The 13,555-nt window shown below is 47.5% G+C and overlaps 1 protein-coding gene across 2 annotated transcripts in view; it reads left to right on the plus strand.

The window, feature by feature from the left end:
* The window catches only part of CAPN14 (calpain 14), a 34,397-nt gene extending 22,952 nt beyond the window's left edge, over positions 1 to 11,445 (plus strand). For both annotated transcript variants that reach the window (XM_045844292.1, XM_045844293.1), the window contains exons 17-22: positions 4,228 to 4,292; positions 5,622 to 5,690; positions 6,290 to 6,368; positions 7,188 to 7,304; positions 7,654 to 7,709; positions 10,029 to 11,445. In XM_045844292.1, the coding sequence (XP_045700248.1) occupies positions 4,228 to 4,292; positions 5,622 to 5,690; positions 6,290 to 6,368; positions 7,188 to 7,304; positions 7,654 to 7,709; positions 10,029 to 10,055 (413 nt within the window). In that variant the 3' untranslated portion in view covers positions 10,056 to 11,445. The remainder of the gene's footprint in view (positions 1 to 4,227; positions 4,293 to 5,621; positions 5,691 to 6,289; positions 6,369 to 7,187; positions 7,305 to 7,653; positions 7,710 to 10,028) is intronic.
* Positions 11,446 to 13,555: the final 2,110 nt, after the last annotated feature.

Below are 13,555 nucleotides of genomic sequence, written 5' to 3' on the forward strand. Positions count from 1 at the left end.
ATTTTTGCAATTTTCCTGGTTTGGGAAGAATAGCTGAATACTTCTTTCTTGGCATATAAATTCCATTTGGGGAAACTGTACCCATTTCCTCAACATGGCAAATAGATATTAAATATTGACTAGCTCACTACGTTGCTCTCTGACAAATTCATATTTAAATTGATCAACCTACATAAATCTGGAAGGAGGGAGCACATCACCTAGGAGGGATGACAATGGGTAGTGTGTATGCTTTTGGAGGAAGCATGAGATGCGTTATCAGGAAAACTTAAAGTCTATGTAAAAATATTTTATAAGTATATTTTGAGTGAGAAGAACATGATTTCTCCAGGGAGGAAATTAAACTTCAAAAATTTTTAAGCCAAAAAATTAAAGGGTATATTCTGCCTAACCTATGTGATTGCTCCTTCTTCACAGGAAAACAAGACTTCACACTCAAACAAGTTACAGTCCAGGGTATTGAATAACTCAGGGCTTGAAAGGGTTTCCAGATGGTTTCTCAAAGCCTAGTTTGGGTAAAATAACCAGAAGGAGAGATTCTAGAAATGATAGAATCTAAGAATCCTCCCTCTGCCCCACTTAGAAAAATATTCCAGGGAAATTATTTAGAAAGGTACATATTTAATTTTTTTAAATGCCTTGATCACAAGTCTGCAAAATGGTTTCCCAAGGAATCTATGGACAAAGTGCTTCTGTTTAGTCTCTGAGAGGGGTTCTTGGTTTGTTGGGTCAGGGAACTACTGTGGATTTTGGTGAAGCATTTGGTAAAGCCTCCCAGGATAAATGATGAAGTATGGGTTGGAAAGCAGCAATATGAGATGTATTCACAAGTCTTTTGACCATTCCCAAAAGTTATGTAAATATAAAACCAGAGGGATAATTCTATGTTATAGCTGAGTGTCTAGATGTTTAGATGAAAGTCTTTGGACTCTGCCCTTCATTTCCTCAACTTTTGTCAGTGGTTCAGAAGAAGATGTGGAAGGCGGGTTGACCAGATGTGCGGGTGGCACATGCTGGGAGGAACCATTGTCAGAGACAGCAGAATTGAAATTCACAATGCCACCACAAGCTGTGCCCATCCAGAAAGATGGCACAGAGTCAGGATGGTAATTCAGAACTACCACTTGGTTATTTTAAAAACTCGGTTGTGCAAGTTCCTAATGGAAGAGACCTCATTTTTTGGTGGCACCTGATGTGAAACCTATCTGGTTAATGTAGCTGACCTCAAGCTTCACATGAGCTAATAGTTTTAAATCGCTGCTATTAAATGAGCTGATCCAGATTCTGGCTGTATTTTAATGGAAGCATTTGATTTGTGGGTTTTTAAAATACATTTTATTGATTATGCTATTACAGTTGTCCCATTTTTTTCTCCCTTTATTCTTTTCCTTCCTACACCCTGGCTCCCACCAAGATTCCCCACCCCCTTAGTTCATGTCCATGAGTTGTACATACAAGTTCTTTGGCTTCTCCATTTCCTATACTACTCTTAACCTCCCCCTGTCTATTTTGTACCTAGTATTTATACTTCTTATTCCCTGTACATCTTCTCCCATTCTCCCCCTGCCCTGTACCTGCTGATAACCCTTCATGTGATCTCCATTTCTGTGATTCTGTTCCTGTTCTTCTTGTTTGCTTAGTTTGTTTTTGTTTTAGGTTCAGTTGTTGATAGTTGTGAGTTTGTTATCATTTTACTGTTCATATTTTTGATATTCTTTTTCTTAGTTAAGTCCCTTTATCATTTCATATAATAAGGGTTGGGTGATGATGAACTCCTTTAACTTGACCTTATCTGGGAAGCACTTTATCTGCCCTTCCATGCTAAATGATAGCTTTGCTGGATAGAGTAATCTTGGATGTAGTTCCTTGCTGTTCATAACTTTGAATACTTTTTTCCAGCCCCTTCTTCCCTGCAAGGTTTCTTTTGAGAAATCAGCTGATAGTCTTATGGGAACTCCTTTGTAGGTAACTGTCTCCTTTTCTCTTGCTGCTTTTAAGACTCTCTCCTTATCTTTAATGTTGGGTAATGTAATTATGATGTACATTGGTGTGTGCTTCCTTGGGTCCAACTTCTTTGGGACTCTCTGAGCTTTCTGGACTTCTGGAATTCTATTTCCTTTGCCAGATTGGGGAAGTTCTCCTTCATTATGTTTTCTAATACGTTTTCAATTTCTCGCTGTTCTTCTTCTCCTTTGGCACTCCTATGGTTTGGATGTTGGAACATTTAAAGTTGTCCCAGAGCTTCCTAAGCCTCTCCTCATTTTTTTGAATTCTGTTTCTTCATTCTGGTCTGGTTGAATGTTTACTTCTTCCTTCTGGTTCAAATAATTGATTTGAGTCCTGATTTCCTTCCCTTCACTGTTGGTTCCCTGTCTATTTTTCTTTATTTCACTTTTCATAGCCTTTGCTTTTTCCTCTATTTTGTGACCATACTCAACTATTTCTGTGAGCATCCTGATTACCAACCAGTGTTTTGAACTTGACATCTGAAAGGTTAGCTATCTCTTCATCACTTAGTTCTATTTTTGGAGCATTAGTCTGTTCTTTCATTTGGGCCATATTTCTTTGTCTCGGGCACCCCTGTTACATTGTAAAGGGTAGAACATTAGGTATTTGCCAGGGTGGGGCAACCCACATTGCTGCATTGTGGTGCTGTATGTGGGGGAGGATCCCAGAGGGAACAATGTCGCTAGCTTAGTTCTCGTCTAGCTTTCAGTCACTTCCCCACTACCCGTAAGCAAGTTGGGCCCTTCTGGTGTTGATTCCTGGGTGGGTGGGTTTGTGTACATTCTAGGACCCTGAGGGTCTCTCCAATGAACTCTCCTATGAGGCTGGGAGCTTCTCCTACTGCCACAACCCTCACATGTTTTTATAGCAAGAGGTTTTGAGGCTTTCCTTTCCCGTGCTGTAACCCTAGGTTACACAGCCTGTCTGCTCGCCAGTCAATCCTCCTGGTTTATCCACATGCAAATGTGGGACCACCTGGTCTGCCAGCCACCACCTTGCCCACCCGGTCGTCCAGCTGCCACCTTGCCATGAATCCTCTCTGCCCCAACTGCCTGTCTCTCCCCCTTCTACCAGTCTGGATGAATGTTTCTTCTTTAACTCTTTGGTTATCAGGACTTGCATACAGATCAATTCACTGGCAGTTCTGGTAATTTTTTGTTTTTAAATTTGTTGTTGTCCTTCTTTTGGTTATGTGAGGTGGCAAAGTGTATCTATCTATGCCTCCATTTTGGCCAGAAGTCTAGATTTGTGTTTTTGAAATTGTGTTCTAAGAAACATTAGAAACCAAGAAGTTTTGTAAGTGTCCCATGAAATAGAAGGGATTAAGTCAAGTGTGCTTGCTTGACAAATTCTGTCAAAATTTCAGTTTTGGCCCGTCTGTGCCTCTTATATACTAAGGCACCTGATGAATGGAGAAAAACATCTATAGATACAAAGTATTCAAATTTGTTTGAACTCAGAACCCTTTCTCTGCAGAAAATCTCTCTTGGAACATAATTGGGAAAATGCAGACTGAAAATTTTGTAAGTGATAGCACCATTATACTCTGCTTAACCAAATTGCCTCTGAAGGACTGTGTTCCAGGCTTAGTGTCATATTTTAGTGAGATTCTGGCAAAGCATGGATCGAGAAGAGAGCAATGAGAATTTAGAAACCATATCATCTGGGGAATGGTTGGAGAAATGTTGACAGGAGACAAAAACCTGTTTATGCTTTGCTAGAGGCAGAACAAGGAATAGTGAGTGAATCTTACAGGAGCTTGCCTTGAAATTAACACAAGAAGTTTCTCTTGACTGGAGGTAGCCATCCAGGGGAGCATCTCTCATTGGCTGACCATCGTCAAGACGTCTGAGGAAAGCACCTCCTAATTTAAGTGGGAGCTTGATCAAGCTGACCTCTCAGACGTCTCTCATAGAGCCCATAACTCTTGGAACCTGGCCCTTGCTGGGCACCTAGGGCCACATTCTTCTGACTCACTCTGTAGGCAACTGCAGGTTATAACTGGGGTTCTCCACAGGGGTTTACTGTGCAACTTGGGTGCAGAGATCACCAGAAAGCCTTCCTTCTCTCTCCATGGCCCTTTGTTTCTTCCCTTCTCACATAAATGATAGTTGTCGGAACCTGTGGCTGGCATAGGTGACACCATCTGGTGCCACCCAGAAAAGGGCTGTCTTGTGCTGTCCTGGGCCGGCCCCATGAACTCTTTCTGTTCCTCTACAGGTCTGGGGAGCACACATCCCCTCTTCAGCCTCGATGCCTGCCAGGGGATCCTGGCTCTACTGGACGTATCTTTTCTTGTCTGTGGGTAGATGCACGCTGCTGGTGAAGAGCTTCACTCTGAAGCCAGACTAAGCTGCCTGGGTCTGAATCCCAACCTCAGTGCTTACTAGTTGGGTCATCTTGGGAAAGTCACTTAGCCTCCAGGTCCTCATCTACAGCATGGAGATGGCATTTGAGCCTCATCAGTAGAATCAGTGTGAGAAAGCAAACGGGATAAGCTACGTGAAGGGCTCAGGACAAAACTGTCTTAGGAAAGGTGATCAGTATGAACTATTACTAACAATAGTCTGATAGTGAGGATGAGGCACAGGCAGGGTGGTGGTTGGTAACAATTCTCCAGATTTATAAGAAACTTTAACAAGAGCTTCAGGGTCCTAAGTTTTCTGTTTGGTGACCAGGCAGTGGCTGCCCCCATTTATGGGTCAGGAATTCGAGGCTCAGGAAGTTCAACAACTTGCTGCAAACTCAGCTTTCCTTGTTCTCAGCCCTGCGATTTATTAATTTTTTTAAGCAAAACTTCTGCTTGTCCAAGTGGACACCAAGTGGAACGAATCCAAGTTCGGTTGTCTGTACTGCAGATAGGCACAGAGGATGCGTGTGAGTGTGTGTGGGTAGGGGGAGTGGAGCAGCAAATACCACAGTGTCTGCAGAAACTTTGCAGAGGGCACAGACAGTGTGGGATGGTGCCAGGCATTGGAACAGGTCCCAACCTTGTCACCAGCTGTATAAACTTGGACATGATCAGACTCACTGAGCCCTCATTTCATCATCCATGATAGGGACAAGGTAACACCAATCTCACCTACCAGGTGAACATGAAGTAACATGATAAAGTGAGGAACTCAGAGCTAGACCCCCTGTAACGGTGGTATGCTGACCCAGTCTCCCTAATGCAAGGGTATTGGGACATGATCCATAAGGCCAACCATTAAGCTTTTAACTTTTCATAAAATGACTGAATATAAGAAGCATCCTTAGCCACCTGACTCCTTCCATAAGTTGGCTTTGACAGTAACTGTTTGAAAGACAGTTACTGTTTTTTTTTTAATTAAATCAAATCAAATTGGTCATGTCAAAATATCCTGCTTCACTCAATGGTAGCTGTTGTTGCCACTATTCACCATCATCAGCACTTCTCCCCAGGCTGCTGTGTTGCAGCTCATTCTGTCCTTTCCCAGCAAGGGCGGGGAGCCCTGGGCTGGAGGCCACTGGAGATACCTAATATCGAATGGGGCTGTCCACCAATCACACAGTGTTGTGTGGAAGGCCCCTTACTGCCTCCAGAGGCATAGATGAAACTCCCCTGGCAGCTTTGACCTTAACTCTGCTATTAGCTTAATGCATCTGGTACCGTGAGCATCCAGGAATTCAGGGACCTGTGGAAGCAGCTGATTCACTATCAGGTAAGAACAAGTCTTGCAGGGTGCTGCAGAAATGGCAATTCTGCAAAGTATGTAAGGGACTTACTTTTTTCCCTTTCAGCCCTTTAAACCCAACCACTTACCCAATCTCCCTGCTCTTCCTCCAATGAGACTCCTCTCACACAAACTCAGAGAGCCCGTTGCACCTGTCTCCTGAGTCTCTAAAGCTCACATCTGATTACATCACTTTCTCCAAAAAAGCTCCATGAGACCCCCCATAGCCTTCAGAGGAAGTCCACACTCTTTAATGTGGAATTAAAGTCCTTCATAACTTAGCTCCTCCCTACTTTTCCAATCATTACTCACAGCCCTCCCCCTTGTCTCCCGAGTCATAAAGTTGGAAGCCCATCTTAGACTAAGCACATTTACATATACCTACCTGGACTGTCTATCCCCTGCGACCACTCCCTTTCTCAGAAGCCTTCAGAAGAAACGGGCAAGGTGGTGGGATCCTGGCAGGCACCCTCTGTCGGGGCAGCAGGCCCTGCTGATGGAGCCTCCGCTCTCCAGCAGTCCTCTGCAGCCTTGACACTGGGGACAGAGAGGATCTCAGGGGGTCCTTAATGTTTTGTTCTTTGTAGGTGGTTTTCCACAAGCATGACAGTAACAGGTCAGGATGCCTGAACTGGGGACAGCTGCGGGCTGCCATGAAGAATGCAGGTGAGCATGGGGCAGCTGGTGCAGTAGGTATGAACAGGTGGGGGTGCATTGCATGACATTCTGGAGTAATTCGAATGCACAAAATTACTCCCCATTCAGAGATCCAAACACATAGATCTGTAAATAATGGATACATTTATTATTATCATTATAATCATTGCTAACAATTATTGAGGGTCGGCACATCCACATTCTCATTTAATCTTCAACAATGCCTTTTTCTAATCCCCACTTTATAGAGGAAGAAATTGAAGCTCAGGGAAGCTAGATAACTTTCCTGGAGTTTAAGTTCAGGACCAGCGGATCCAAAGCAGATGTTCTTGACCCCTAACAGACTGCCTTCTGCCCTGAAGGCCAGTAACCCAATTGACAAAAAGATCTTCTGCTGGTTGCCCAAGGGGGCAGGAGAGGGGAGTGGAGAAAAAAATGAATGGACTAAATAGCCCTGGCTGGTGTGGCTCAGTGGATTGAGTGCCAGCCTGCAAACCAAAGGGTCACTGGTTTGATTCCCAGTCAGGGCACATGCCTGGGTTGCGGGCTAGGCCCCCAGTGGGGGCCAAGTGAGAGGCAACCACACATTGATGTTTCTCTCTCTCTTTCTCCCTCCCTTCCCCTCTCTAAAAATAAATAAGTAAAATCTTTTAAAAAATTGATGGACTAAATGATTAAACAATTCACAATGAGGCCCGTAAAAGAAGGTCCCCATGCTTTGGGGACCCAGGTCCCAGACGAGAAGGGACAATGGAAGGGGTCTCAAATGGAAAGGGAGCTGGGTATGAGGTCCCCAGCACCCACAGCAGGGATCTGTGTTCACTACAGGAATCGTGCTCAGCGATGATGTCTGCTACCTGATGCTCATCCGCTACGGCGGCCCCAAGCTCCAGATGGACTTTGTCAGCTTTGTCCACTTGATGCTGCGTGCAGAGAAGATGGAGAGTAAGCTGGCGGGAAGGAGGGAGGGCCAGGGCTTTCTCAGCATTGCTCATGGGTTGTCCTCCTGTCCCCAGTCCAAGCAGGAGGGAGGACAGCTGCCAGTGCAGAGACACCAGGCCAGGGAGCTATGGGGAGAGCTGGCTATGTGCTTGGGAAACTAGCTGCATCCCCTCCGACTAGTTTGCACCCTGCCTTTTCCAGAGGCAAAGGTGGGAGGCGGCTCACTTACGATAGGTGTGGCCGCATGTGCTTCCACCATTGGGTTCCCAGGTGAGCAGACATATGGGAGGAACCAGTTCATAATATTTTCAAAACACTTTAGCTGTTGTTTCTTTCTCATGCATTTTCACAGGTATCTTCCAAAACTTAACCCAAGATGGCAAAGGGATATACCTCCAGAAGCCAGAGGTAAGACTTTCTCCAGGGGTTGGATCATACCATGTAAGGTAGCAGGGGCCGCTGCAGGTCCAGGCTCCCATGAAGGAGAAGGGTTTGTGGGGGACCCTTCATTCTCCTGAGTTCAGGATGTGGCACTGAATTCACTTCACATATTCACTCACGTAGTCATCAAATATTTAGTGAGCACCCACTCTGTGCTGGGCACATATGAGGGGAACAGGAGACTGACTCAGTGCACCCAAGGACTATGACCACAATAATGCCATGTGACAAATCCACACAACTTCAGTGGTGACGTCAGCATTTATTTAGTTCCCCAGTCACATGCTGGGAGTCAGGGGGCCTCAGCTGGCTGGCTAGTGGTTGTCGGTAAGCCAGGGGCTTTTCTGGCACCTTCACTGAGGAAGTTCTGGCCAGGCTTGGGTTTCTCCGAACAATGGCAGGAGCAAAGGGGAGTGAGCTGAAGCACGCAAGGGCTCCACGTCTAGGGACTACGTGCCTTGCAACTAATTTTGTTGTCCAAAGCAAGTCACGTGGCCAAGCCCACTTCCAACATCTGGGGAACTAGACTTCTCCTCTGTCGTGGGAGGAACTTCAAAGTCATGTGCAGAGGGCATGGATGCAGAGGGGAGGGGGTGAAGACCTGGGCCAGCGATGAACCTGAGCACAGACAGTCATAGGAGAGCTGGACTAGGTAGCATGTTCCACAAAGGCTTTTCTGGAGGAGGTGACATAGATGTTGAAACTCAAAGATCAGAAGGAGCCAGGAAGGCAGGGCGGAGAGTAGGAAAGGCCCAGGCCAGAGGGAACAGCAAGTTCAACCCTGGCTGGAGTATAGAGAATGAAGAAACTGTCTCAGAGTGAGTCTGGAAAGATCAGGATGTAAAGGCAAGAAATAAACCTCATTTCAAAGGCTGGCTTAGCTTTCCCTATATGGAAAGGACTCTAACCTAGTCTCTGTGCCCTTATCTTGAATCTCACACAGTGCTTTTCTGGAAGTACGTGTTGACAAATGTCTGTAGAGTGGTGACAAATGTCTGTTGAAGTGATAGGCTAAGGAGAAGACAAATATGTGCCTGACACCACCTGTCTCCCTTGGTCACTCAAACCTCACGGGTGTGCTGAGCACCTGCTCTGTTCGCTCCAAAGACACTGGAGTCTGGGCCCTGTCCTTTCTTTCTGGAACACATCCTCTGTTGGGGCTGCTTAGACAGGACCTACTGGAAGATGGGGCTTCTTTTTTGACCGCAAATGTCCATTTTATGGAATATCTTCCCAAGATAGAGGGACCCTCAGCATGTGCCTCCCTCCCCTCAGTCACTCCCGTGTGGGATTCAGCTGGAGGAGCAATAATTAGAGTCTTCTGAGCCCATTCCCACCTACGATCCCCAAGGTCGCATCCTGATCCCAGGCAATCCTTGCACAGTGCAGGCTCAGACCTGAGAGAGCAGGGCAACACGAGTGTGCAGTTGAAACAGGACAGCCCACAGCCTGAACAGGCTGGCAGTGTGGGGTGCTGCAATGCAGGAAGATTGGACTGAGAACTGGCCGAACCCACTGCACTCTAGTAACTAGCGAATCATGTTAGATCTCAGGGCGTGGGCTGGGCTAGGTGCTCCCTGAAATCCCCTCCAGCCCTGACCATTTCTGGTTTCATGAGGAGGGGATTCCCAGGGCCATCCAAGGAGTCCTACAAGGACTGGCAGCCAGCTTGTTGGGATTTCACTCTGGGGTTTTCTTCTTTGACACCATTGGTAATTTACTTCACCATTATCACCTTCATCATCACCATCGTCAGCTTTATCATTGGGATGTACTTGGCCTGGGAAGCAGTTTCTCCGGAAGTGCCCTCTGTGTGAATTAGAGGGACCATTCATCACACCCGCATAAAGCTGTCAGACAAAGGGGTCTATAAATGTAAACATGTAGAATATGCTCTAATGGATTTCTGCTACCTGGCCGGTCCATACACCTGCACACACAGCTGTCACAGGCATGCCAAATTGAATTCACGGGGAAAAAGGTACTGAGAATTGAATACAGAATCAGCCTGTATCTTGGCTATCATCATTCATTCTCAGGCACCACGAGAAGTCAAGGTTGATTATATTTCAGGTTGATTTATAAATGTATTACCAGATGGTGTGGTCCCTCTGGCTAAACCATTCATTAATATCCTGTCTCCATGGCTTCCCCAGGAGTGAGGGGGAGGGGGCCCCAAGTCCAATGTCAGGCGGTGGGACCTGGTGATTGAGAAATGAAGCACCTTTAACCAAAGGTCAGCTGTTGGGCTAAACCGGCCATAATTTGCTTCCCCATTCTGTGTAGTGGCTGCTGATGACTATGTACTCCTGAGAAGGCTGGAGTGCCACCTGCTCTCACTGAGGACTGTCCACATGGCCCATAGTGATCCTGGGCTGAGACAGCTGACGCTCGACTCACTCACTGTTCCTCAGGACCATGGGTCCAGCTGAGAAGACTTCTCTTCCATAGATCTCGCCTTTGGTTGGATGGCCAACGCGCAGAACGGGGAGGGAGGGAGCAAGGGCTGCCTTGGACCTGTTGAGACCAGCTCTTGCTCCCTATGGCTACAACCCTGTCCCAAGCAGAGATGTCACCTGAGGTGGCCTAAGCAATATGACTCCAGAGCTGTGTCTTGGCCCCTGTACCACACTGCCTCCAGGGCTGTCCAATTTAAGTGACCTTAGACATGCCAAGTGTCATCACGCTTGGGGTAACACTCTAGGTTTCCAGATCTAAAGAGGAAATGCTATGTTCTTTGACAAAGTGTGCCGACCTCTGTGAGTTGGTGGGGGCACAAGCTGAGTTCCAAGTGTTTGGATTGGGGGTGGGGATATGCTGAGCTTCTAAGAGTGCAGAAAATAACAGAATAGGTGCGGTTCAGGTGGAATGGGCCAGCTCTGGCATCTGAAGTCCCGGGGTGTCTTGTACAATATCTCCAGATGATGGGATTTGAGGTAGGGGAAGACGGGTGGATTTAAAACACCCGAGTTCTCAAAGGGCTTCCTGTATGTGACGAGTGGCAGTCTGTTTACTTGATTTACAGACTCTCAGGTCCACTTCACATCAGTCCAGACACCCTCCCTGTACCTACGTCAAAGAAGAACCGCATACCCACGCCGCCTCATAGGGTCAATCAGTGCATGGCCGGTATGCCTGCTTTTTCGAACTACAGTGACCTTTCGCTTTCATTGCAGCCCCACCCACCCAGGGTCCCGGTGGGAAACCAGAACAAAGGCCGTTTTCCAAAGCCCATGCATTTCACTCAGAGGTTAGCTTCTCACTGCCACCCATGGAAATTCGATCTTCCTACTTTACAAACTGTTCTAACAAACAGGGCTCTCTGGTCTCCCAGTCCTCGGCAGACTAAAAGAGAAGGCTGAATGACAGGACGAAAGTGTGCCCACAGGCAGAACTCAAAGAAGTTTGGAAGCCCAATAGACGGCCACTGATGGAGAAGGAGGGAGCACTTTCAAGGCACGGCTTAGGGAGGCAGAACAGTACTTCATTTAGAGAAATCTTTATTTCTTCCAAATGATAAAGTGTAAAATGGTTTGCCATAAAGTCCCAGATACATGAGGTATTACTGATTTTATAAATGAAAATCATGTATTTATAGTCTTTAAAAGATTTCTATGTCCATTTATTTATCAGTATCTCTGTTTTCAGATCCTGCCATTGTAAATAGTTGTTTTAAATAAATATTACTACTTTGGTTCATGAAGGCAATTTTGGATTTTTTTTGGGGGGGGGAGGGGAGGCTGGGAAGGTGGTGCCATCAGCCCATTCACGACACTTGGGCTACAATGCGATGGTTTTCTTGGTGCAGACGGGCTCTGTGCCCAAACTAAGTCTGACTTCTCGGTGGTCTGAACTGCCCTGCTGTGCCACGCACGTGTTGCTCTCGCCCCCGAGTCCGTGGGTCACTGTGGCAACTCAGGGATGCCCTGTGCCCTCCAGGCCTGCACCCCGAGATTTGCTCCCGCACTCGCCACAGTGAGTAATGCAGACCAGGGGCAAAGCCGTCTCCCCACCCAAATGCGTCTTTCCCATCCTTGTCCCTGCAGGGCATGGGGCATGTGGGGCAGCATAGACTGGGACAGGGTTGGCATGGAGTGGTGCTGAAGGCCTGAGTGGCGGGCATCGGCAATCCCATGGCCGGAGACAAGCGCGGCGTGTGCACGCCAGAAGCCCAGTGAAGGGGGAGCGAGGAATCGGTCCTCAGGTGCCAGCGCAGGTGAGGTCAGGGCGTCCGGGAGGTCGGCTTGACCGCCGTCCAGGCGAGCAGGCAGAGCGTACCAGGGTGAGCCCTGTCCCAGGCTTTCAAAACCTCGGGGGGCAAAAATGACTCTTGCTGGTAAAAGAAAAAGACAGTACAAGAGTGGCTAAAATACCTGCCTTTTCTTCAGCCCTGTTTTAAAATTTTTTGGTCCTTCTTTCATGTTTTATGTAAAAACCCAGTCACCTCAGAGAACCTTCTAGATTCTAGGTGGGGCCTGGGCAGGGCAGTCAGCACCTGGCTGCGAATGGCTCAGCTCTCCTGCTGCCGAAACGCTGGGCTGGAGAAATGGTTTTAGCCTCCAGGATTTTCAACCCAATGTTTCCCCAGTGCAGTAGAGGCATTTGTATGCATAATGGTAAAAGGAGGGAAGGCATTTCCTGAGTTACCAGCAGGCAGACTCGGCCGGCTCTGCCTGGCCTCGAGGAGGAGCAACCCCTGTGTCCTGCTCCGGGAGCTCCGGGAAGACAGCCCTCTGGGGTCACTGGCCCAGCCTGAGGCACTACCTCGTGGCCAGTGTCCTGAGGACAGAACGCATGTAGAATCCAGCAGGAATGAAAGCCAGGAGAGCTTGGGAAGAAACATTCTGGCCGTGCGACAGTGGACCTCAGTTTGCTCACTTGTAACCTGGAGCCCCCTGTGTCCACCTCTTCGGGTCATTGTGAAGATTGGGTAACGCCGGCACGCTGACCACACTCGCTACATGAAGCTCACCTTTCTTCCCTCAGGCAGCATGGGATTTCCAACAACTCGTATTACTTTTATTTTTATTTTTAAGAACATGGTCACTCACAGTGAGCACTCCTCTGGAACATGCAGTCTTCATACTCCATTTTTACTTTCCTCTTCTTCCTCCACGTCTCCTCTCCTAAACGTGTGACCTCAGAAGGGCTGTCCCAGCCTCCAGTGTCAGGGTCCCAGCTCCAGGAACCTTGGAGACACGGGCCATCTTGTTGTTAATGTTCCTTTTAAGTCAAACAGACAAGGGAGCCTGCACTCTGCTCACCGCGAACCTCAGAAGCAGCAGTAGGTTTAGTCATCAGAGCCCCATACTGTTAATGAGGGGCTCGGTGTCAGAAACATAGTGAGAGCGATACTGCTCTCTCAGGGTATCGTGTGATAACACATGCTTTGATTCTGCCACTTGTCAGTGTACTTGATGTGAGTTCAACCTGATTCCTCCAGGGGAGGGAGGGCATCTTCCTTTCCGCATCTGTGGCTAGTGCTGAGGCTGTGCCACCAGTAGATGGCGCTCTGTCCCCACAGAAGGACACCTTCAAGGCCAGCGGACTGTAAGTGACAGCTTTAGCCTGCAGCCTGGTAAACCTGGGCTAATTCGTGTCCTGACTCAGCTCAAAGGCCAGCTGCAGGCCCACACAGACTCCCTTTCCTTTCCTGGCCTCTTTTTTTCTGCTTAGTCTGTAATCGATGCATGGTTCTTTATTTCATGCGGTGCGCCTCTGGAAAAGCGTAGACTATGTGTTGAAGCCTTGTTTTAAATGCATCTCCTCGCGGAATATATCTGCACCCAGCCCACTCGCTCCTGCACCCCAGT

This window comes from Phyllostomus hastatus, unplaced genomic scaffold (genome assembly GCF_019186645.2).
Source record: "Phyllostomus hastatus isolate PE091 unplaced genomic scaffold, TTU_PhHast_1.1 phas_contig_402, whole genome shotgun sequence".
NCBI classification, from domain to species: Eukaryota; Metazoa; Chordata; class Mammalia; order Chiroptera; family Phyllostomidae; genus Phyllostomus; species Phyllostomus hastatus.